The 22,700-nt window shown below is 38.6% G+C and overlaps 2 protein-coding genes across 4 annotated transcripts in view; one reads left to right on the top strand and one right to left on the bottom strand.

Annotated features, from left to right (window-relative positions):
- Positions 1-4,463, top strand: part of HTRA3 (HtrA serine peptidase 3) — a 23,919-nt gene extending 19,456 nt beyond the window's left edge. Inside the window, exons 7-9 of the mRNA XM_014895175.2 lie at positions 447-495; positions 2,179-2,274; positions 3,494-4,463. Of these exons, the coding sequence (XP_014750661.2) occupies positions 447-495; positions 2,179-2,274; positions 3,494-3,659 (311 nt within the window). The 3' untranslated portion in view covers positions 3,660-4,463. The remainder of the gene's footprint in view (positions 1-446; positions 496-2,178; positions 2,275-3,493) is intronic.
- The window catches only part of ACOX3 (acyl-CoA oxidase 3, pristanoyl), an 88,773-nt gene continuing 69,310 nt past the window's right edge, over positions 3,238-22,700 (bottom strand). For 2 of the 3 annotated variants that reach the window (XM_088163078.1, XM_088163079.1), the window contains exon 18: positions 3,238-22,700. In XM_088163078.1, the coding sequence (XP_088019204.1) occupies positions 22,434-22,700 (267 nt within the window). In that variant the 3' untranslated portion in view covers positions 3,238-22,433. The other variant, XR_015803012.1, reaches the window with a different exon arrangement.

The following is a 22,700-nucleotide window of genomic DNA, read 5'->3' as shown; positions in this document are numbered from 1 at the left end:
GTAGAAATAGCAAACCATTTGCATTATAATCAGTGATTTTGATTGACCTTTCTCTGAAAAATGGAAGTTTTAATTTGTTTAGATTCCATTTCTACATTTTAATGAGAATATCATATGATTAAATTGTCTTGACCAGTTTCAGTAGTTAGTTATGAAATTTTCCATTTACTGAATTCATGTGAGACTAGATCACAGCAACTTCCTGAATATTCTGAATGAAAAACTCAGAGTGTAAATGGGCTTTCTCTCTTGCCCTTAGTTGCAGGGAGAAGGATTCTGTACACCAAGGCTAATAAAAAAAAAATTAGTACACATGTGCATGTTTTTGTTTAGTTTTGCTAAAATCTGATAAATTCTGTTAATTTTCATGTATTTTGGGTCATCAGAGCAGTTATTTTTGTCAGTGTTTGTCTAAATTTCTTAAATATCCTCTGTGTTCCTTTCAGATGGGAAGAAACGTTTCATTGGCATCAGAATGCTCACAATAACACCTGCGTAAGTATCCTAGAAAAGTGATTGCATGTTCATGCACACAAGATGTGCTCAGTAGTGGTTCAGAACATCATTCATCTTTCACTGCAAATCTCCAGAGATCTAGAAGTGGGCATTGGCTTCTAGCCAATCTGCAGGCATTTAAACGATATAGGTGAAATCTATATTCTGAGACCTGGGAATTCTCTAAATACTGATAGTGGTGGATGTTCTGCTGATAGCTGAGGGAAAATAGAAGAGCTTGAACACAGATTTTGGTTCTTGACAAGGACACCTGGAGTTACACCTGGAGTTTAGGTGACATTTAAACAAAATGGTGCTTTCAGGTGACTCTGAGTGCCACTGACAGATCAGCTGATGGAAGGTTTGGTGGTGTTTTATCAGTGCCAGTGGAAGCCATATGGTGTGAGGTTTGGTTCCTAACCATTAACTAGAAAGAGTCGCTAAAGTTCCAAACGAAAGCTTTGTGCCTCCGTGTTAACAAAGCCAGAAATGGACACCCTCCTCTGGCTCTTTGCTGTGTTTTCCCCTCTTACGTTGCTTTGTGTCTTGCTGTTACCCAGATATATTCTTGGATAATAAATGAGGGCTCTTATGCTGATGTTCTTTCCCAGCAGTAGGCATGTTTCCAATGTGGCAGTAGACTGCAAAATTAAACAAGACAATTTCCAGCTGGGGTTGTAGTAAAGCCATCTTTTTTTCTTGAGTTACACTCCTGCAGTCCTCCCTGAAGGGTCAGATCTTCAGCTGGAATGAATCAGTGTAATGGCAATAACATCACTGATGGAGAGAAACTCAGGATGTTTCTCTGCAGAATTGTGAACACAATGTGAGATTTTACTGCTTTTGGAGCATCTAAGGAAGCCATGTATGATGTCTGCAGGCGTGTTTTCAGAAAAAGATCACTTCCCTTGTGATGTTTGTTTTAATTATTCAATTTTTAGCTTCCTCAGTACTAAATCAAGTGAAGATAAGCTATGTAGCCATTTTGCTTTCCAGGTTTTTCATGGTAGACAGCTCAGTAATCTATCCTTGTTTAAAATCTTCCTTTTTAGAAATGGGTATTAACCCACTCTGTAAACAGATGTCATCACTGAAATGATGTCATCATCTCTGAAGTGAAGATGTTTGTAGAGAGTCTATTTTGCAGTGGGTTCCTGTCTTCTTTAGAAACTGATGTGCAAAAAATTGCTGATGACAACTTGTGGAAACTGATGTTTCCAGCTCTGTCTTCTCTCTGGAGTTATCAAAAAATCTATTGTTCTAGATAAAGACAAATTAAGAATGACTTGCAAAATAAGAAAAAAAAACAAAGTTAGCAAATTTATGCCCTGTCACCAGCATTAATTCTTTGGGCAGAAGAACTTTTTGTCCCTGAGAGTGCTCTTGTTGTGCTCATGAAAAAGGCCCTGTGTGCTACTGCTACAAAGAGCCAAAGTCAAATTCTTGCAGGAGATGTAAAAGACCATTAAGTTTAGCATGCTTTGCACAGGTAAGGAGTTTTGCCTCTCTTAAAATATATGCAATTTTTTAAAATCCAGGTTCAAATCCTCTACATTTTCATCACACAAGAATAGGCAAATGATTAATTAAGCCTTTCACTTTTTGTCACCAAAAGCTTAAATAAATAAGAATATACACTTTCGTAGTGCAATCAAATTCTGTATAACTTTGTTCTTCTTTTAGCTTGGTGGAGGAACTGAAGCACACTAATGCTGATTTTCCAGATGTCAGAAGTGGAATTTACGTACATGAAGTTGTTCCAAACTCACCTTCTCACAGGTAGGTAGAGCACATTGTTTTCTTCACCACAAATAAACTTCCAAAGAGATACTAGAAGGTAATACTTCTTTTTCTATTCAAGTATTTTCTCATACCAGGCTTGATCTATATTTAAGCAATTAAAAATTGTACCTTTTGGTTTAAAATATTTGTTCTAAGATTCTGCTCACCTCTATAAAAATGAAGCATTTCAAAACTATTTAAGTTATAGAATTGTTTAGTTTGGAAATGACCCTTAAGATCAAGCCTAACTGGAACTGCAAGGGCTACCAGTAAACCCTATCCCTAAATGCCAGCTCTACCCATCCTTTAAATACCTCCAGAGATGGTGAAAACACCACTTTTTTGGGCAACCTTTTGCAGTGTTTGAAAACCCTTTCTGTGAAGGAATTTTTCCTATTATCCCATCTAAACTTCCCCTCAGAAAACTTAAGGCCATTTCTTGTCCTGTCACTTGGTAAAAGAGACTGCCACCCACCTCACTACAGCCTTTAATGACATTGTGAAACATGAAAAGTGTGCAAATAAAAAGAAAAACCTGAATACAGTGAGATTATTTGAGGAGTTTTGTGAAGTATGTTGAATATTAATAAACAGAAACTTAGATCAAGTTTAAGAAGGAAACAAAATAGCATTCACATTAGACACTGTCAGAGCTGTTATCTGAGACAGTGCTTAATCTTAAAAGAAGAGGCTGTTCTATGGAACAGTTGTAAAAAAAAAATTTCTAAAAATTATTTTAGGAAAATCAAAAGCAAAAGTAATAAATGCAGCTATTCAGGATTATTTGAACAGCAAGAGAGAAATAATTTCCCAATACTTTAGTTGGTGTACTTTGTCTTGAAATATTGAGGTTGTAATTTTCAATTCTTGAAATACATACTGGTGGCATAAAAGCATGGTCTAGCAAATGAACTGAGTAAAGTGAATCAATAATAGACAAAAGCCTTTTCTGTTTCTCACTTGTAGTTTGGTAGAAGACATAAGAAAATTGTTTTTGTTGTTTAAGAAGAAAGTCCTCAGTGAAATAATCTGAGCCTTATGTTGTATTTAGCAAGTGCTACCTGTTATTCTTTCACAGTCAGAAGGCTGGAATTTCTCTTCAGTGGAGACTAAAACAAATAAAAATTTATTGCATTTGCAAAAGAGGTGGTGAGTAGCCTTTGTACTTTTCCTCTGCATAGAATGCATCCTTACTGCCATTTTCTTGTCTTTGCAGAGGAGGGATCCAAGATGGAGATATTATTGTGAAGGTCAATGGGCGTCCTTTGATGACTTCCAGTGACTTGCAAGAGGCTGTGATGAATGAATCACCTCTACTACTTGAAGTTCGAAGAGGAAATGATGACTTGCTATTTAACATTGAGCCTGAAGTTGTCATGTAAATAGACTTGAGGAAGCTCTCACCATAATTAAATTCACTTATTCTGGAACACTAGATACCTCCTTTACAGCTACAGTAATTATACTTCCTGTTGACTAATGACAAGGTGGACTAACTTAATTGCCTGAGCCATTTCTGTACATAGTAGCTAGAATGACTTCAAAGATGCCATTTATAGAAGATTTAAATTTCAAAGAAACTTAAGAACTGTGTTCTGGAGAGGAGGAAAAAACCAAATTTTGAGTAGATGGTAGAAATGGGTCCCACTTCCTGTACCAGCAGATTCAGTTCTGCATATTGAAAGATGCAAATACTACTGGAAGTGAGCAAGTATACAAAAGGGGAATTATTCTTAAACAACAGTCATGGCTGCAGCAGACCCAAGCTATTGCAATGCAAAATTGAGCGCTTTTTTTTTTTTTTTAATGTAACTTTTTCAATGTGAACCTATTATTGGCAAAGCTTGTAATTGTTCTTAGTGCTTCTGTGCTCCATGTCAATGCAGGTAGATGAAATCTGTAAATATTGAAAGGAACAAAAATGGTATCAGGCTATAGAGTGTTACACCTAGGTCATGCGATTTTTGGAATATAGTAAATGATTCTTATAGAATTAATGCCTTATATATAAATCAAAACGATGTGCTGAACAAAGTTAAGTTTGAGAAAGTGCACAGTTTTTTAAGAATTTGATACAAACTTGTTTTGCATTTTTACTGGTAAGCTTTGCTGTAAAATTGTTACACTACTTTTGGCTTTGACTGTGTATGTTTCTACTGTAAGGAGATTAAAGTTTACACAAATAATCTGTTGATGTAAACCTCTTTTTAAACAAATATGTCTTCCCTGCTTCTTCTGTCTGACTGGAATAGGCTTTCCCAAGAGAAAATTTCCTTACAAAATTGAGCCCTGATGTTATGAAAACCCTTTGCATCCCTATGATATAATTATTCTGCCCTTATTTAGACTATGTTTAGAAATGCTTTGCACACAAGTCATATATTTACACTGTGTTTTTCCATATTTATGAATTGTACTTTCATGTCACTTAGAGAGTATCAAGTTGGGTTCCTGTTGTCCTCAATTCTCCCTGTATGTGATGAGAAGCAGAAAGGAAGCACCAGTAACCCTGTTTTACAGCTAGAGCATGTGAGAGTTCTGTGTAATAAACCCAGGAGAGAAATTGCTAAGCGCTAAATCCAGATCTCCTAGGTACCCCAAACCAAACAAGTATCTTCTCCCTTAGTGAATATTGCTTCATTTCCTAAAGTCAGAGGGATGTTTCTATCTGGAGCATTTTCCACATCAAACTTTGCTTTCTAGACCTGTTTCTTACGTCTTCATTACGCTGATGCAAAACGGAATTATTCTTTGGGGCAGTTCCCTTGAGGTTGCCATCATGCCTAGACTTTCTGGTTATACCAACTCACTTATGTATGACAAGCCTTGCATCTTCAGGTTTGTACAGTGCTAGACATGCAGAAAAGTGCAATCTGTTCCCTGCTTGCTGGCTGACTGGATCTGCAGCTGTAAAGTTCAGAGGTGGAGGGGGTACCTTCCTCTTAAAAATGAATGGTGTTGCTTTCCATTACAGGAATGTGATGTGCCTGTAAGGATAGCTTCACCCTGCTGCTGTCACTGAAAAAGAGCTGTTTTCACATCACAAACCAAAGATGTTTAGTTGTACCTGTTGAATATTCCAATTCCTTTGTGTTAAGATACAGCCATAGCATCCAGACTTGCAAAAAGCTTTGTGTTCTGAATTTAGTGTAGCTGTGGCATGCAGAAGGATGCTCTCATGGCCAAAGTTAAGCCTATCCATCCATGTATACCATGTTAGTACCAACATTTTACAGTTTATAAGAGGTGTCTGTTTGTAACCATTGATTAATACAAAAGAAATGAAAGTATTTCTGAGCTTGTTGCTAATTTTTCAAGTCTTGGCCAAGAAATTGTTTGCTAAGAAGACCTAGACAGTGATTAGCTTCTTTCACTGTAAAAGAAGCTTTTTGTCTTCCAGTTAACAAATTTATGATTTTGAAATAAATGGCACAAAAACTCCTAGTACAGCAATATGGGATAGAGACTGGAAGTGACACAGCAGTATTAAAAATTGAAAACACTTGTTAGTGCTTGCCAAATGCCTTGGCCTTTTAATCAAGTCACTGTGTAGGGAGGGAAAGGCTATTTCCTTATTCATAAAAAAATGTTGCATTCTACCAACAGTCTTTGTTTTTGTAAACTGTCTCTGAAAACCTTGATGAACTCGCACATCATATTCAGGGGTCTGCAAGTGCTGCAGCACTGTAGCAGATCTCCCTCCAAGGTAATAAAGGCCAGCTGAAGAGCTTTAGAAAGAAAGCATTGTCATTCCCTTTGGCTGCAGGAGCATCTGTGTCATTTCAGCTGTGGTGTGACCCTTGTCTGCTGAGATATGAGTAGGCTTTATTAATTTCCACTTGTCCCCCTGACATCGGCCAGAACTGCAAAGGGTAATTACTCAAAGATAGGGTCAGCATCTTCTGAAGCCAGCAGTTAGCATTAAGTTTATGACTCAAAGTTGATATCTCTGTTTCTTGGATAAAAGGAAATAAAATGGCAGGTGTTGTCTCTTTAAAACAAAGTATTCTGGCAGTCTTTCTGCCAGAAAGCAGAAAGATTTCTGGCTGTGCCTCTTAGGAAATTTAAAAAAAAAAGTGATCTTGATTTCTCAAAAGAACCAGACTGGCAGCTACAGCTTTTTCAAGTCAAAGTGGTCATTGACCCCATTATTTCTGCAAGGCCTAATCAGCAAAATAAGGAAAGAGACAGACCACCGGTTACTGTAAGAAAGACACAAGTATTTCAGGACATTTCTATGCTGCAGCCCAGCAAGGTCATCTGTGGTTGCTGCTCAGCCCTATCCAAGCTAAGCCCTGTGGGGGAGTTTCCTCTCACCTGTCCTGCTCACGTGCGCCCACTGTGAAGCTGAGCCAGGCAGTGACAACTCTTCAAGCTTAATGTTTGGTACAAAACAGGAATGAGAACACAGAATGCATAATAAAATACTATTCATAAAGAGAGATTGTGGCTGTTAGGAAGACAAGGTATGGGTGGAGCAGGAAATAAGAAAATAACACACAACAGAAAGAAAATAACCATATCTCAAGGAGAAAAAGAAAATATATGTCTGTTAATTTCTTTTATATAACTAGATGGGCATGACACTGGACCAGACTGCTGCACAGCTGCCCAGGACATGAAGGCCCCTTTCTGCAGGGATGGCACCTTACAACTCTCTACTCTCAGAGCAGTACAGGATGGGTGACATCCCAGAACATCAGTGACTCTCCCCAAGAGGAACCAGTAAAGGACAGAGAGCCTTTAGGATGAGTCAGTGTGCCACACACTTTGTCATCTTCCCTGAGCCCCACAGAGCTGCTCCCATGGCTGATTATTTGTAGCTCCCTGCTCTCCCACTCTGTGAGTGCTCTACCACATTTGTACCTCTGGTATCAGCTAAAAAAATGGGAGGAGAGAGAGAGAGGCACTTTGTATTTGCAAAAAAAGAAAAACAAGGGAATCCAGCACCTATCAAGGAACTGTACGTGACTCAAGATGTACATGAGCATTAGGGTTTGCCAGGCTTGTTTGTTACATTTGGTAATGTGTAACAGCAAGCTCCTGATTTATAGGCTGTGGCTGCTATGTTGTCCAGAGCACTCTCATGGTCCGGCAGTTCTATCTGCTGTAACTCCAGGAATTTTGGCCTGTGGAGATCTGAAAAGGCTTGAAAAGGCAGCAGAAATATGGATTACTGGGGAACTCCAGTGTTCAGACAGAAAACCAGTGCAAGGCAGCTCTTCTGCACAACCTGCTCTCTGTGTGCTCTTGTGTGCATTCTACACAGCCACACAGCAGCCAACATTCCTTCCTTTCTGTACATGTCCTGGGACTGCCTCTGCATCACTTATTCTGTGCAGAGCTCTTCCCCACAGCATCTGCCACAGGGGCTTTCACACCTCTGCATTTGGCCCTCTGCAGCAGCTGCTCTGTTTGCCCTTCTCTGATGGCTTTGTACCAACTCTTCCATACCTCCATACATCCCAGACAGCGGCCTCACACTCTTTAAAGTTTGTTTTGACTGCTTGCTTCTTGCCTGGGGCTTTGTTGTTTTAGCAGAAATAAGGAAGAAGGAGGAATTTTTATTTCTTTCTTCCCAAGCTCTGGAGTCTGGAGTGCTGTGCTGAGCATTTCAAGTCCATAGCAAAATACTAAGGCCCTGGGTTGATGAGAAGTTTAAGCACAGGACTCTACAGGATATAGGTGATGCTGCCTGTGTTTAGGTGCCACCAGGCAGAAACTGGTGTTAATAGATATACAAGGCTGAGGGTTTACCCCAGGGAAGGTGTGTATGGACACTATGGGTGTGCTTTCTGTGCCCACATACAGGATTAAAGTTTGCTTTGAAGTAGGAAGAAAACTTAAGAAGGGAAGGAAAAGGGTGTTTAGCATATTTTAAAAAATTATTTGCTTGGCTATCTGTAATCTTCATTTAATTGGATGTGCCCAGGGAAAGCCTCCAGGTCTGTGTTTATTCTCATCCTTATTCCAACAGTAGCAGATTATTTTTGCAACTTTGCTGTTCTGTAAATAGTAGATCTGGTCTTTTATGCAGGCATTCCCAGTGCTAGTGCCAGCAGAAGAGCTTGGTTTACTTTTTCTGTAGAGGAACTTTGCAGGTGATGCCATGGGCTGCAAAATGAGGCAGAAAGAGGATCCTACTGTGAATCAAGAGTTGTTTAGGAGACTTTGCTCGTTGGTCCAATTCTCTGTCAAACATTAGAGAAAATGTTATATTGCATTTTTATAGTAAAAAATGCAGATTATATGAACGTGAACTAATGCTCATGCAGAACAGTACACAGATGCAGGAGAGGAACTTCAGTGTGCAACAATCACAAACAACAAAAAAAGAAAAAATATATTTGGGTTTTTTCCTCTTTTGATTTTTATCCCCTGGGGAGAAAGGTCAGACAGTGCTCCCCCCATCCCCCCTTCCTCTTCCCCTCCCTTTCTCTCTCCCCCAGAGACTGTGAGAATATGTCAATATTAAACAGCATTTTCCCTATGAAGATCTCTGGAGAATAACAGAAGCAACTTCTTGCTCTTTCTTTCTTCAACAAACACCAGCCAGACCTTCACAAACAGCCAACTGAAGCATAGTCAGGAAAAAACAAGTTCTTAAAGGCAGCAGTCGCCAAGGAAAATAATTGGGCGGCATGAGGGTTTTGGTGACGCAGCTGCACAGCTGCTGAGTTCAATGACTCCCAATTGCCTCCATCTGAAGTTGTGCTCCACTCTTGAAATGGTTTTTACCTCCATTACTATAAATAGCAGGGCAGGATGATTTTCTCCTTGCAGTCCCAGAAGCAGCTTGGGAAAAAGCAAAAACACAGCCAAACCCTAACAACTGACCCAACACACAACAAGAAAACAAAAAGCCTTCAAGTGTCTTCTCAGTAAGATCCTAAATGTCAAAGAGAGATCATGGAGTTAGAGAGTATAGTGCTAATGTTCTCGATGATGATTTTTCTGACATCTTTGTTGGTCAAGAAGATGTGCAGCACTACAAGAGTGGTGTCAACTGCTCTGTTCTCCTTCTGTAGGAAGAAGTCCCCCTCAGGGTAGGTGTCACATAGACTGCTGGTCATTTCATCTGAGCTACCTGTCTTGATGCCCCTTAGCATCAAGGGAAAGAAACAGTAGCTTTCCTCTTCTCAAAAACGCAGATGTTACAAACAACTCCAAAAAGTTGTATCCTAAAAATATTTACTATAAATCCTCCTTCCTCTGCAGAGGCCTCAGATAACCCAAACTGATGCACATGACTGCACTGTACAAATCCCAAGTTAGATAACTTTCAATGCATATAAATAACCTTGCAATCAGGAATAATGAATGTTTCACCTTTGATTACTAGTTTATGTTCAATCCTAATTTTAAATGAGTGAAAAAACCAAAATCTCAACTTTTTTCCTTGTCCAGCAGAAGTAAGCCATAAAGTTCTGTAACAAGGTGAGAAATGTACTTTCTGCGTGTAGTAATAGATGATTATTCCTGGTATTGTGTAGGTTTATCTACAAGAGCAATGGAGTAAGTTTATCTACTGAAAGCAGCAAAATGTTGGTTCCTGACTTGCTGGGATGTTAAGCTCACTCCCCCATGACATGGCCACCACAGCCACCTACCTGAAGTTATCTGATCAGAGTTTGAAATTACTTACAATTTGAAATTAATTACAATTGCCTTTCTAGTTGTTTTACCACCAAAGATGTTTCTTTCCTGTCTATAAATCCAGATGCAAGGAGCATAGGAAATACACATCAACCAGTAGAAATGCTCCCAAGACCCTTTTCTGTGTACATAAAAATATCTGAACTTGGAAGTGCATCATGTTGTATGCAAGTGCATCATCCTTGTGGCTGGGCAGCAGAGCTCAGTTTGCCTCTGCATGTCACCCAGTGCCAGGTGTACATCCCACTGGAAAATGAGCTATTGCTCACGTTAAGGGCATAAAGCTGCCACTTGTGCCTCTGCAGAAAGACTTCAACATCTGAAATATGTTACTCCTCTGGGGTTAAATATTGCCATTCTGGCCCATAAATCTTACAGTGAAATTCCCCTTTTAGGGAAAAGCAGAGAAACGTTTGCAGCAGGTTAAGGGAGTTCTGATATTTTCAAAAACTCCTTGCAGTTTTCAGTGGTTTGGGATTTCAGATGTTATATGAAGAGGAAAGTCAGAGGGCAAAATCTGAGAAAGTGATGAGAGGTGCAATGATGAATATATACCATTGTTTTGCATGGTCTTTTCCCCAAAAATTTCTGTACACATGGTCTCTGGTTTTGTTGGTTTTTATTTTTGAAGTGAGTTTCCTAAGGGTTTCTTAGATTTTTAAAGGAAAATTATGACCTCTTGCTGATCAATGTCTTTAGTCTTATTGGTATAAGGCTAAGCAACCAAAACCAGAAACTGAACATGATATGGGGGAGTTGCAGTGGTTTTTGGGGGGATTGGTTGTTCTGTTTTGGGTTGAGGTTTTTTTTGTGTGTTCTGTTTGTTTGTTTCTTGTTTCACATCTGTAGCATCACCTGCAGAAAAAGACACATGAGTAAATTCTGGCAAATTTAAAAAGAGCAGCTTCTGAAGGCAGCCTGGCAAACTTCTCTGTATCACCACTACCTTTTAGAATAAAGTAAGCTTTACCACGGCTTATTTATGCCATTTAATCAATTTAATATTTGGGTTGAAAGTAAAATTAGTAATCTTTACACATTTTGCACTGGCTGGCATTACAAATTTTCCTTTAATTGAAACAATATTTGAAAAACTTTTGAAACTATTTTACTTTGAAACATGGTAGGTAATTAAATAAAATCAGTATTTTCTTAAGAGACAGGAGAACCTTGTCTAAGATAACTTTTTAAATGGGCAGTGTTTGCATAACACAATATTTATTTTACACATTACTGAGGAAATTTCACCCAACAGAGTAAATTGCTAATGACAATCTTAGTGGCATGGAGTCAGGTTCTGGAATGAAAAACTAATACATAAAGACTCTGTAAAAGATGCCTGAAAGTTACTTTGTCAGCTAACAAAGGCCTGCCATGAAATTTGGGCAGGTTTCAGAAATTCTGCTCACTGGTGCAGGCCAGGCATACATTTGCCTCTTTATGTAACTGTGAGTTTGCAGGAATTGCTATTAATTACAACAGCTGGGCAGAAGTTACATCCCTCCAGTGTGCTGATACCCACCTCCATCTGTTTGAGAACATAATTCTGCAGGTGATAAATCAGCATAAAATACAGTTTTCTCCTGAAAACTGATTCCGTTCCAAAACTGTTTACATTTACTTCTAATATGCAAAAACACTTGTTACAGTTATCATCTTATTTAGGGCCATGAGATTTGGGGGGTAAATGTGAAGAAATGCTTAAGCTTCAGGTGGTCAGTGAGTAGAAAGTTCTGCAGTTTAAAAAAATCTCAGATTTTGAACAACTCTTGGCACATTTTCATTTGTGTGTGCAGAGTGGGCTTACAGTCACAGATGTACCCTCTGTGAAACCAAGCCTCTGTGGTGTCATATTTTTAGAGAAAAACAAGAAAGGGGATGTCAAAGAGTGAAAAACGAGCTCCCCACCATCCTGCTTTCATTATTAGTGTGGAGGAAAATGAAGGAGAAGAGAAAAGCAATGGTGGCCTGTAGCTCAGCTTGCTCTGGTTCGGAGCAGTTGGATGATACAGAGGTTTATTTTACTGCCTGTGTCTTTGCACAGTCCCATTTCCATGGCATTTGAGGTCCACATTCTCCAGAAGATGTAGGTGGTATTTCATGAATACCTTATAGATTACATGATTCGCTGTGTGTGGTACTTTATTTCCTAGAGACTGGCCATAAGACAAAATTTAATGTGTGTGGCAGTATCTAACACCACAGAACTGGTTTCTGTTCTGATTTATGGGAGAAAGCAACAGAATGTAAACATCTTTATTGGAGGAAAGTCTTCCCTCAGGTTCATCTCGATGCTTCTAATTACAGAGGCACATTTTGAGGTTCTTTTATCTCCCTGAAAACATATCAACAACTCAGACAGAAAGAAAATAAAATATTTTGCATCACAGGGCACATAGAGTGTCCAGAAAGTGGCAAGAAGGAGGAAATTTTTCAAATTCTTAATGGCAGCTATATATAACTAATTTTAAATTGTGGGTTTTGCTCCATAGTAAACATCTGTAGCTAAAATGACACCATTTTGAGAAACTACTTCATTTAAATTCATACAAAGTAGGAAAGACCTGCATGACATTAAGGCTAACTGCTTTGTGATGTGTAGCAGCAGCTCATTCTCTCTGATAATTCCCCACCTCTAATCGTGTCAACTTTAACAAGTAGAAAGTCATAGTGATTATAATGTACTACACAGGATAGGTTTGGTTTAGATTGAAATTTTCCCCTAAAAGCACAAAAGAAAAACTGAGCCACTGTAGGTAATTCTACTTTCTTCCGTGTGCATGCAGAGATTAGGAGAATTAGAGAAGGGGGTGTTAGTGCCATAGAGGATGTTCTGGGTTAAACCCAAGACCTAATCCCATGGCTGGAGCAACAGTGTTTTGAAAAATCATTTTTCAGCTGCTGTGGTAAATGTTTCTAAAAACAGAGGAGAAGTTTATAGTCTGTTACAACAATGAATCAGAATAACTGCTGATTTTCCACGCTAAGTCTCAATAGCTTCAGTAAACACCATATTGTCTCATATGAAACAGGAGAGTGATTGACAATGTAAGGTAACTAAAATCCTGAAAGAGAAAACAGGTAGAGTAATTATCCCTGAAATTAATACTCATCTGCTCCTCAGTTCCAGGTACAGGAGCTGTGTCTGCTTAACAAATGATCTGTCTGTGGGTCCAGCACAAATACACCATAGAAACCCGGGGCCTCATCCTAAAATCTGGGAAAGAAAACACGTGCTTGAAGTTGAGAACATGATTAATATATTGATGAACACTGAAATCTGGTCCATGCTGGAATTCTCATGTCTCCAGTATTAAAATATCCCTCAAAATCTTTGCAAATGAGTAATCACAATTTGCTAGTCCAACACGTGTTTCATCTGCCATAGGTAGCAAGTTCATAGCAGCCCTGATCTTATGAGAGGTGAAGACACAGCACACATTTCTAATGAGTTCCAGGTTATATATACCCCAAAATATACATGATGCATTCATGTTGTGTGTGCACATGCAGTCTGTATAAACATAAGAGACAAAAAGTAGGAATTAATATAAAAGAGAATATAAAAATTGTAGAAGTATTCACTGGGGAAATCACAGATGAATTCTGTGGCTAGAAGACATTAAAAAAATCTGATCAGGAATGAGAATCTCACAGGAATGAGAATCACATGGCAGGAAGAGGGCAAGGAAGGAGGTGGCTGTGGTAAATAAGCCCTGACTTTATGCAGTTAACAAGTTTTTCTGCAACTTACTTGAAAAGAAGGGGGGTTTTGCAGTTTAAATCTATTCCAGACTGTGATCCAGGGTGGACTGGTTGTTTAACTCCTCTGCTTCACTTACTGATGTAACTGGTAGTAATTAGATTAGATGTAACAATGCTAACACAAAACATTCTGAAAACTAAGGACAATAAGATTATGCTATCAAATTGCAAATTCTGTATCTATGTGATTTAAAACTACACTGCTCAATGAGCCAGTGTGGCCTGCAAGAAGACAGGACTCAATGGACACTGGCTCCTCTCTGGTATTCAGCCTCTCCACTGAAACCTTAGCTCATGGCTGTGAACATGTGCTTTTACAGATGTCTGAATTCAGTGTCTCAGCAGGCTAAAGACAACTTGCCCAATTAGTTGGAGTGCTGTCTCTAAGCTTAGAAAGTTTCATTTGGACTGATTTTTCAGATGACAATTTATATTTTAATAATTTTTTAATCCTGATAGGTCACCTTTTATTCTTCAACATATTTTGTTTTTTCAGGGTTAAAGTCATACTCTGTTTCTCCTTTATCAGAGAGAGTCAGTGCTGGTGAGATTTTGTTTTTGTTTTTGTTTTTGTTTTGTTTTATTTGGTTTGGTTTGATTTTTTAAAAAAATTATGTATGTTTTCTTTGTGTTTCAAGTCTCAACTAGAGCACTCTCTTAGGATATTAAGATTCTTATAATGAAAAACCAGAATAGTAAATATAAAACTAATAGATAATTAAATAATTTCTTCTTTATCCTTCATAAGTTAGGGCCATACTTCATACCATAGGAAGAACTCAGAGCTAATATATCAAAACAAGATTAATCCTGCCTTGCTTTTACCTTCTGAGAGGAAGCAACTGGTTATTGTGTCAAAACTCAGAGAAGTTCAAGCACAAGGATGCTCTCCAATTTTTAGGGGGATTGGAAGAAAAAAACCCAAATGCAAAAATTATGCCTGCGCTGACAGATCTTACCTGCACAGCCACAGCTCACATTTGTCTGAAGGGGTCAGGTTTCTTTAAAGAAAACCTCAATTATCAGCCATCTATGAATTAACTCAACATCACAACAACTAGGAACTGGAAAAATCCTCATAAACTTCTTTGTGCATTAACAATGTGTTTGGTGCTGGAAGGTCTGAAATATCTGGGAGCTGTTGGGGTGTTGGAATATGAAAACCAGCTGAGGGTTTTAAGGTGTGCTAGAAGTGGCAAACTACATGCTACCTGTCAGCCTCCTTGTAAATCTGTTAGAAAGCAGAATATGCACAGGCTGGCTGATATTTCCTATTTTTAGGCATGCAATAATATAGCAGTAGGTGATTTTAACATAAGTGGAGTAATCTGTGCACTTTATACAGTATAAACTCATCAGGCAGCTATTTGGATACTGGCAAGGCTTCAGAGAAAGCCAGTTTTGAGGGGGGAAATAGAAGACAAGATTTATTCCATTTTCTTTGATACCTCAAGATGCCAGAAAGCATCCAGCCTTTCTGCTACTAAAGCCTTCAGAAGACCCTTTAGGGATCATACAAGAGCTGTGTGTTCTGTGCTTCACCACTAAGGTCAGGTTGTCAAATTAAATAACTTCTATCATTTTTATTTCTGTCTTTCCACTCCTAGCTTTGCTTTTTGTTAAATTGTCTTTCCAAATAAAAGTAACAGACAAGCTTGGGGAAACATCAAGCAAAGAAAAGGAGGATTTATGGACAGAAAAATCCAATAAATTCTAACTTTTTAAACAAGAATAGCTACATTTTAATTATCTATATTAAATATTGTAAATTCCAGGAGGGAGATGTAGTGAGGCAAGATTTATTCATTAGCTTATCATGAAATGTAGGTAAACGAGAAAGCTTTTTTACATGTTGGAAACCAGTCTTTTCCTAAAAATAAACTTTTATTTTTTTGTGAAAAAATCCCTTATCTGATAAATATTGCTGGACTTTATTTTCAGTAGTGACTCTGAGAAGCAGTATGAAAAAGGCAAGCAGTAAATCTGGACACCAGTCCCTCCCTTCCATATTTATTGGGAGTACAAACAAGGTACTAGTCTTTGTGGTAAGTTACAAGCTGTTGAGATCTGGTCTAAGAGCAACAAAGTGCTTTTGCATTTGTCATGAAATAGCTATAAATTTATGTTAAGGAGTGACCTGGATTTGAACCAAGTGGCCAGGTGGAAAATATACTGCCAGTTTTAGGATCTGTATAAATTACTAAGTTGACTTCTTCTGATGAAACAAAGCTAGAAGTGTTCAGATCCCTTTGAAACATTGCAAGAATCCAATGACAGGTATATTAAACCAAATGGAGGACAATCCTGTTTGGCCTTGCCTGGCCTGGTCTATCCTATTTAATGCTATCTTATTCTATTTTATGTTTTTCCATTCTGTCCTCACCTGACTTGACCTTACTGTGGTAATAAATAAAAACTTGACTATGCAGTCACTGGGTGCTATTCTCTAATGCTCTTCTCAAGGAATGCACACAGTTGGCAAAAATAATGGGATTATGTAATGGTCTGTACTTCTTAGCTAAATAAAACAGAATAAACTTAACATCTAAGAAATGTCCTCAAATCAGAGTTTTACTGAGAGCAGGATGAATTTCAGAAAAGCTTAGGCATATCCTAAGTTTTAATCACAGATTCAAAGCATCACTAATGTTGGAAAAATCCTCCAAGACCATTGAGTCCAGCCATTAACCCAGCACTGCCAAGGCCATGAGTGTCACATCCACACTTTCTTTAAGTACCTCCAGGGATGGTGATTTCCTGGGTAGCCACTTCCTGTGTTTGATAACCCTTTCCATGATAAAAGTTTTCCTAATATTCAATCTAAACATCCCGTGGAATCACTTAAGGCTGTAAATCATTATCTGGCTGAATCCCACTGGCTACAACCACCTTTCAGTGGTTTTAGAGAGCAGTGAGGTCCCTCCTGAGCCTCCTTTTCTCCACACTAAACACCCCCAGCTCCCTCAGCTGCTCCTCATCAGATTTGTGCTCCAGACCCTTCTCCAGCTCTGTTTCTCCAGCACTTCAGCATCTTTCTTGTTGTGAGGGGCCCAAAACTGAGCATAGAACTGGAGATGTGACCTCACCATTGCTGAGTGCAAGGGCACTAGCATTTACTAAATGGTGAAGGCTTTTAGACTAAATAGAGGGCCCATGCTGCTGTTGAAGTGAGAAATATAAAGCCAAAAGTAACTGTAATTACTTGAAAGAGAAAACAGAGCACACAGTCCCATAGAAACAGCCTAGATGCTTTTCGGTTAATGGAGGGGTATCTCAAGAATTAAAATAATAATCTTCAATTCAAAATACCAGATCCAATGTGTAAATAGAATAAGATGCAATAGAAAAATCTTGTTGCAGTCTCTAATATTGTGAGAGTTTGTCAGTCTACCTCTGATGTATACAGAACTAACAAAATCTCATTTTCAATACTGATGCAGCAGTAAGATAAAATTTAATCACACCAAAGCCAGTTTCATAATATTTATGTTGGAGCTGGATATACTGATAGAAACGTTCAACTTCAGTGTTGCCCCTTGCCTCTTATATCCTGGAGACACATTTTTTGATACAGCATGAAATAATTCTTATGACATCTCCTGCAACTATCTCATTGTTCAAACAGGAATTGAATCTGAAACAGATATCTCTTTTTAACTCAATGAATTGTGGCAACTGTTTTGTTGCAGATACTTTGTTCCTCTGGGAGAATCTCCCAATTAGTGGTGGCCTTTTGTAAGAATGCTTTTTAAAATCTTTGGCTGAAAACTGAAAAAGTAAGCCATAACATCATAGCCTTGAATCTTGATCCTGTACTTACTTCTGCAATTAGATGAGATCTTTTTCCAGTTACTTTTCTAAATCCATTTATGGTGATACAGAAGGTAGTATGACCAATAATGGAAGTTCAGAAGAGTCCAATAAGAATAGCTTTAATCCAATCCTCAATAGCAAGTAATAAAATTCTATCCTTTAGTAGTAAAGAATTATCAGATCTCACAAAATAACCTTTACAACCCTACTTTCCAGTTCCAAATAAAGTAGACATAGTTCTGATAAGACTATTATTAGGATTTTTCTTTCTAGGGCATAAATAAATTTAAATTCCCCTTAGAAAACTAAACATTTACTGCTTCATGTACAACAGTGAATTGGGTCTCCTTTCCTGCTGTGGACTGGAACTGCTTCAGAGCAACAACTGTGTGCACAGCCTGCAGCCCAGCCATACTGAACTCTAAATAAGTGCATTGACTCACACACTCACTCTGACTTAGCCTGGGTTTGTGGTTTGATAGATTTCCCAAAAAGCTTTGAGAATTTAGTCCGAGATTTTTTGCCTGCCTGGCATATGGCATAATGCACAAACAAAAGTGTTGGAATACACTTTTTTAAAACTATTTCTCCCTCATCAATAGTAAAAGACTTCATCTGTGAAATTTTCTGACAGGCTGGAGTGCAACAGTGGAGGCACAGAAGAAGTCAGTGAAGGTGGGCAGTCATGGACTGAGCAATTCTGGGGTCAGTCCTATGGCTTGCAAGGAAACCCTCATCTCCACCTCAGCTTTCTTCATCTGTTGAAGGCTTTATCCCAGTGTGGACTCTGAGCAGTGTCTGTCAGAACAGCCCATCCAGCAGATGTGCTGCATTCAGCCATGTGCTTACTCACTGAGAGCAAGAAGGGACAGCAATTGCTTCACTTTTGTACTTACTGGAACTTAGACACTATGGAAAGGTTCAGGGTTTTTTGGTTGGTTTGTTGGTTGTTTTTTTCCATGTCTTTTATTTCTTCCTTTCCACACAGGGCAAGAATTTAGTTCCATTCAGACCATTGACCTTTAAGCTCTGAACAGATCCCTCTCATGAATTATAACAAATACATTATCTAATTGTACTGGAAATAAGAATTGGGAAAACTGGATTTTCTTACTCAGTGTCCTGTGAGTTCTGTATGACTCCTGCCTCAAGTCAAAAATCCAAAAACCAGATTGGATTATGAGAATTGGGGTCTGAGAAGCTATCTGAAATAAGTCTTAACTGAGATTAGATACAGGGGTCCAGTACTGCAATATTAAAATTCTTCTCAAGTGTCATCAATCCAATCAAACATCCAAACTTCAACCTACAGCTGCCTCTCTGCATCTATCCAATGTCAATGCAGCTGTGATGGGACTAGGACAAAAGTTCCCTATGTAATTGTCAGGTTTAGAGCTTTTTCTTCCACTCAACTTTCTTTTTATTTGTTGTTAGTTACTGGCCATTTTTAGAGAGCTTTCACCAAGAGCAGTGCAAGTGAGCCCTGAATGGAAGAAAGTCTTAAATCAATATGAAATGCTTTCAGAAAGTGATGGTATATACATATCCTTTCTTCTTTGTGGGTGGCTCCAGAGAATAATGAGCCTACTTTTTATACAGAGGCAAAAGGGCAAGACAGGGGAAAAAGTTTGACCCAACTGTAAGCAGCACTGTAAGCAGCTCAGGGGGAGGAGGGTAATGCAAACATAGCTCCATAAGATGGAAGGCACTTTATTGAAAGCAGCTGGCAAGCAGAGAAATAGGATATTTTGGCACCATCAGAAACTTTATCAAGACTTAGCCATGTAAGGTTGCATTGATTGTTATTTATAGCATCAGCTTAGAGGGGGTATGGAAATTATACCAGGAACCTCATTAGTATCAGCATGAGAGCTGTGTCCAATCTTTCTGCTCTAGTGATTGTATTCATTCCATAGCACAGATAGAGCATGCAGTCAGGGAGAAATCTTCTCAGTGGCTTTCAGCCTTATTATGGAGGAAAAGTGTAAAAATGGAAGGCAACTGCAATACTGGCCAGGCAATACCCTTCTTTTCCTGTCTTTTCCTAGAGTCCCAGATGTGTACTGCCACTCCACCTGCCTTCCTCTCTAGTGGAAAGCAGATTTCTGTTTCCTTCACAAATTAAACCATTTGAAAGCAGAAAGTTTCTAAAGATAACGCTTTAAAAATCTGTTCTTATTTTTATCAGAAGAGAGTATATAATTGGCTGAAACTGTCAAGGAATGACATGTGCCATTCACAGATATGCAAGTTATCTACTGTGTGGTAAAATCTGCCTTGAATTGGTTTTAATTGTAAACATCTTAATAATTTGAGAATTTTTCTGTCTTTCAGGAATTTGTTTTCTTTAACTAGGTCACCTGATAGTGAGCCAAGTCAAAGAGATGGCTGACTGATTTTTAAAGCAAGATGCTGCCAGTTATTAATACTGCCTATATAATACAAATACCACTACAGGTGTGACAGTTCTGGTTTCTGCCTAATTTTCAGGCAGTCTGTAAGTGCTGCAGTCGCATTTTGAGTATTTCCTACACTCTTAAACTTCCTTTAAAAAGCCCTTTTTCAGGTCTGAGAAGCTGATGTGTCTGTCCCGCTAGATCTTGTCAGGGAAAAGCTGAAAGAGGCTTTGCTTTCAAAGGGTTTGAAGGACTGGGATGTATATTTGAGGGCTTTGGTACTTATCTGGTTTGCAGACTGTATCATCAGAGAATTGCAGAAGGGGCAGACGGAACTTGAGGAGTCTCAGTTTATATAAAGAGCAGACCTGCAAAAATGTTATTGAAAAGGAAAATCATGGCTTGAAGTGTAGAATTTTCCCCGTGTGCTTACTACTGCTTATTGTCTGCATTTAATAGCATATCCAGATTTTTAAAATTCAGACTCATTTGCAATCTGTCCTTATTCTACTAGTTTTATATCAGGTAGATCAAGTGGAAAAAGACATGCAACAGCACTATATTTTGAAATTCTGCGTTCCTGTGGGAGTCTGTTAATTTTCAAACGTTGCAGTTCAGGCTCTAACTGAACGACTGGGAAAGAAGTTAACAGTCTGATGCTTTTTAGTATTAAGCCTTAGCTGAATTGGATTTAAAGTTGTTTGGTTTCTTCAATCAAGGTTTATTTTGCATTCTGTACTGTCCTTAATAGTTTCATTTACCTATTGATAGTAAACTGAGTGATAAAGCACAAGTGAAATACAGCCATGTCAGTAATTGAAACATCTGATTTAACTTGCATCTCCAATTTGGTGCAGGTATTCCTAATTGCTTTACCTCTGAATTTTTCTTCTCTGTGATTAATTTCTCAGGAAAACTTCTCCCGATGGCCTCACTCATATCTGAAGTTCTATTATGTTCAACCAGTGCATCCATCCAAATTGTTTTATTTCAGACTGAATGACACTTTAGTACATTTTCTTGTCTTATGCTTTGGATATTACAGGAAAATCCAGAATGTCTGGGCTGTGCATATGTTATTTTCAGGTGAGATTTTTATATGCAATCTTTTCCTCCTTTTTGATAAAGTTCTGCTCTGATCCACCATTTGCAACTATTCCCTTCAAGTCTTGATGAGGGCTAATTAGATCTACTGCAACATATGTACATTTGAATTGGCACTTTGAAATTTATTCTTCTTAATTCTTTCCCATTACTGTTAAAAATCAGATGGAGTAAGATCATATATTTTCAAATGGTCTTTTTTTTCTCATTGCCACTGCAGAGTTCCTTCTGCATCATTTATCTCCAACACTGCTTCCTCTCCTGGACTTTATTACATTTGCAGACAAAATTGAGGATTCCTAGTAGGCAGTCTTACTGAGAAATTACCTGCAATGTGCATTTTTCTGTAACTCTGAAGGAATGCCTTTTATTCCCTTGTAGTGTTTTATGGTGTTTCATTTAAGATTGGGCTTCTGCAATCAGAAATTTCCAACCCCACAAAGACCTTTTAAACTTACTTTCTTTTAAGCTGTCAAGAGGTGACTGAAGTTGTGTAATCTTGCATTTTCTGAGCCACAACTGCTGAAAGGGGAATCACACTGTTATTCTCAAATGAGCTATTAAATAATGATAGAGGATTGCATGGTTTCTGGTGACTGCACTAGAAGTGTAGCAGACAGACATTAAACATCCTGTGCCTCCCATTTGCATAAACATTGGTTTGGAAATCACTAGGGTCAGTAGTCTTTAAAATGCTCAGTGACCACTTAGCTACCACTAGGGAATAAACATGCAAGGCCAGCTCCAGGGCATGAGTGAGATGTGGGTTCAGGATCGTGCCCAGGCTGTGACCAACACCTGCTCGTCACACAGCACTGGGTAAGGGCAGAGGCAGGGGAGCAGAATATCAAAAGGACCAATAACACAGATCAACAGCAGTGTTTTTATGCCCTGCAAGTCATCACTCCTCCTAGTTCCTCAAAAACTTCGGTGGAACACAGAACCATAAAAGAGAGATTTCTGCTTTCCTAGAAAAAAAAAATATTTCCTACATGAATGCTTCTAAAACCTCTGTCACGTATTTAGAATTGTTTAAGGATATTCCCTATGCCTAGTACCTATACCAAAGTTAGAAAAAACAGCATTCTCCACTGACTCCATGGGAAATGAGAGCTTCCTAAGAAAGACTCCAATGGCTGAGATACTAATATCTCCCTTTGTAACTATTGCTGGGTACCCATTCAAGTGTGACCAGGGAGAGAGCAGCATTATCTTCTGAGTTCTGAAGTAGGAGTTAGGGATATAAAATAGTTTTAAATATTTGTAGAGATTCCCACAGAGATATTGACAATCGAGTAGAGAATTTGATAAGGTAGGAGGGGGTGAAAATGCTATTAGGCAAATTGGAAATCTGGGGTAATGTGGTGAAAAAAGACAGGCTGAAGAATAGAGGAGTGTCTGGCATATGTTATATAACTGAAATTATTCTGGCCAGCTTTGGGTAGAGAAGTGCCAAAACCCAGAGCAGGGTCTGGTAAGGACCGCCCAGAGGGAAGAATTGGAATGGAAAAAACTTGTGAAGCACTTTCTAACTGTCCCAAATTCCTTTGTCAGTAACGTGAAGTGCTCTTTACAAAATGCCTTGGATGGGCTGGAGGTGGTGAGGTAGTGTCTAAGCTTCAGCATGTACCTTGCAGCTTCCATGCATGAGCAAGCTGAATTAGAGGAAAGTTGAGTTCCCCAATATTT

Source organism: Sturnus vulgaris, chromosome 4 (genome assembly GCF_052056855.1).
Source record: "Sturnus vulgaris isolate bStuVul1 chromosome 4, bStuVul1.hap1, whole genome shotgun sequence".
NCBI classification, from domain to species: Eukaryota; Metazoa; Chordata; class Aves; order Passeriformes; family Sturnidae; genus Sturnus; species Sturnus vulgaris.
Note: the sequence above shows the minus strand (reverse complement) of the source record. Positions and strands in the feature narration are given on the sequence as shown.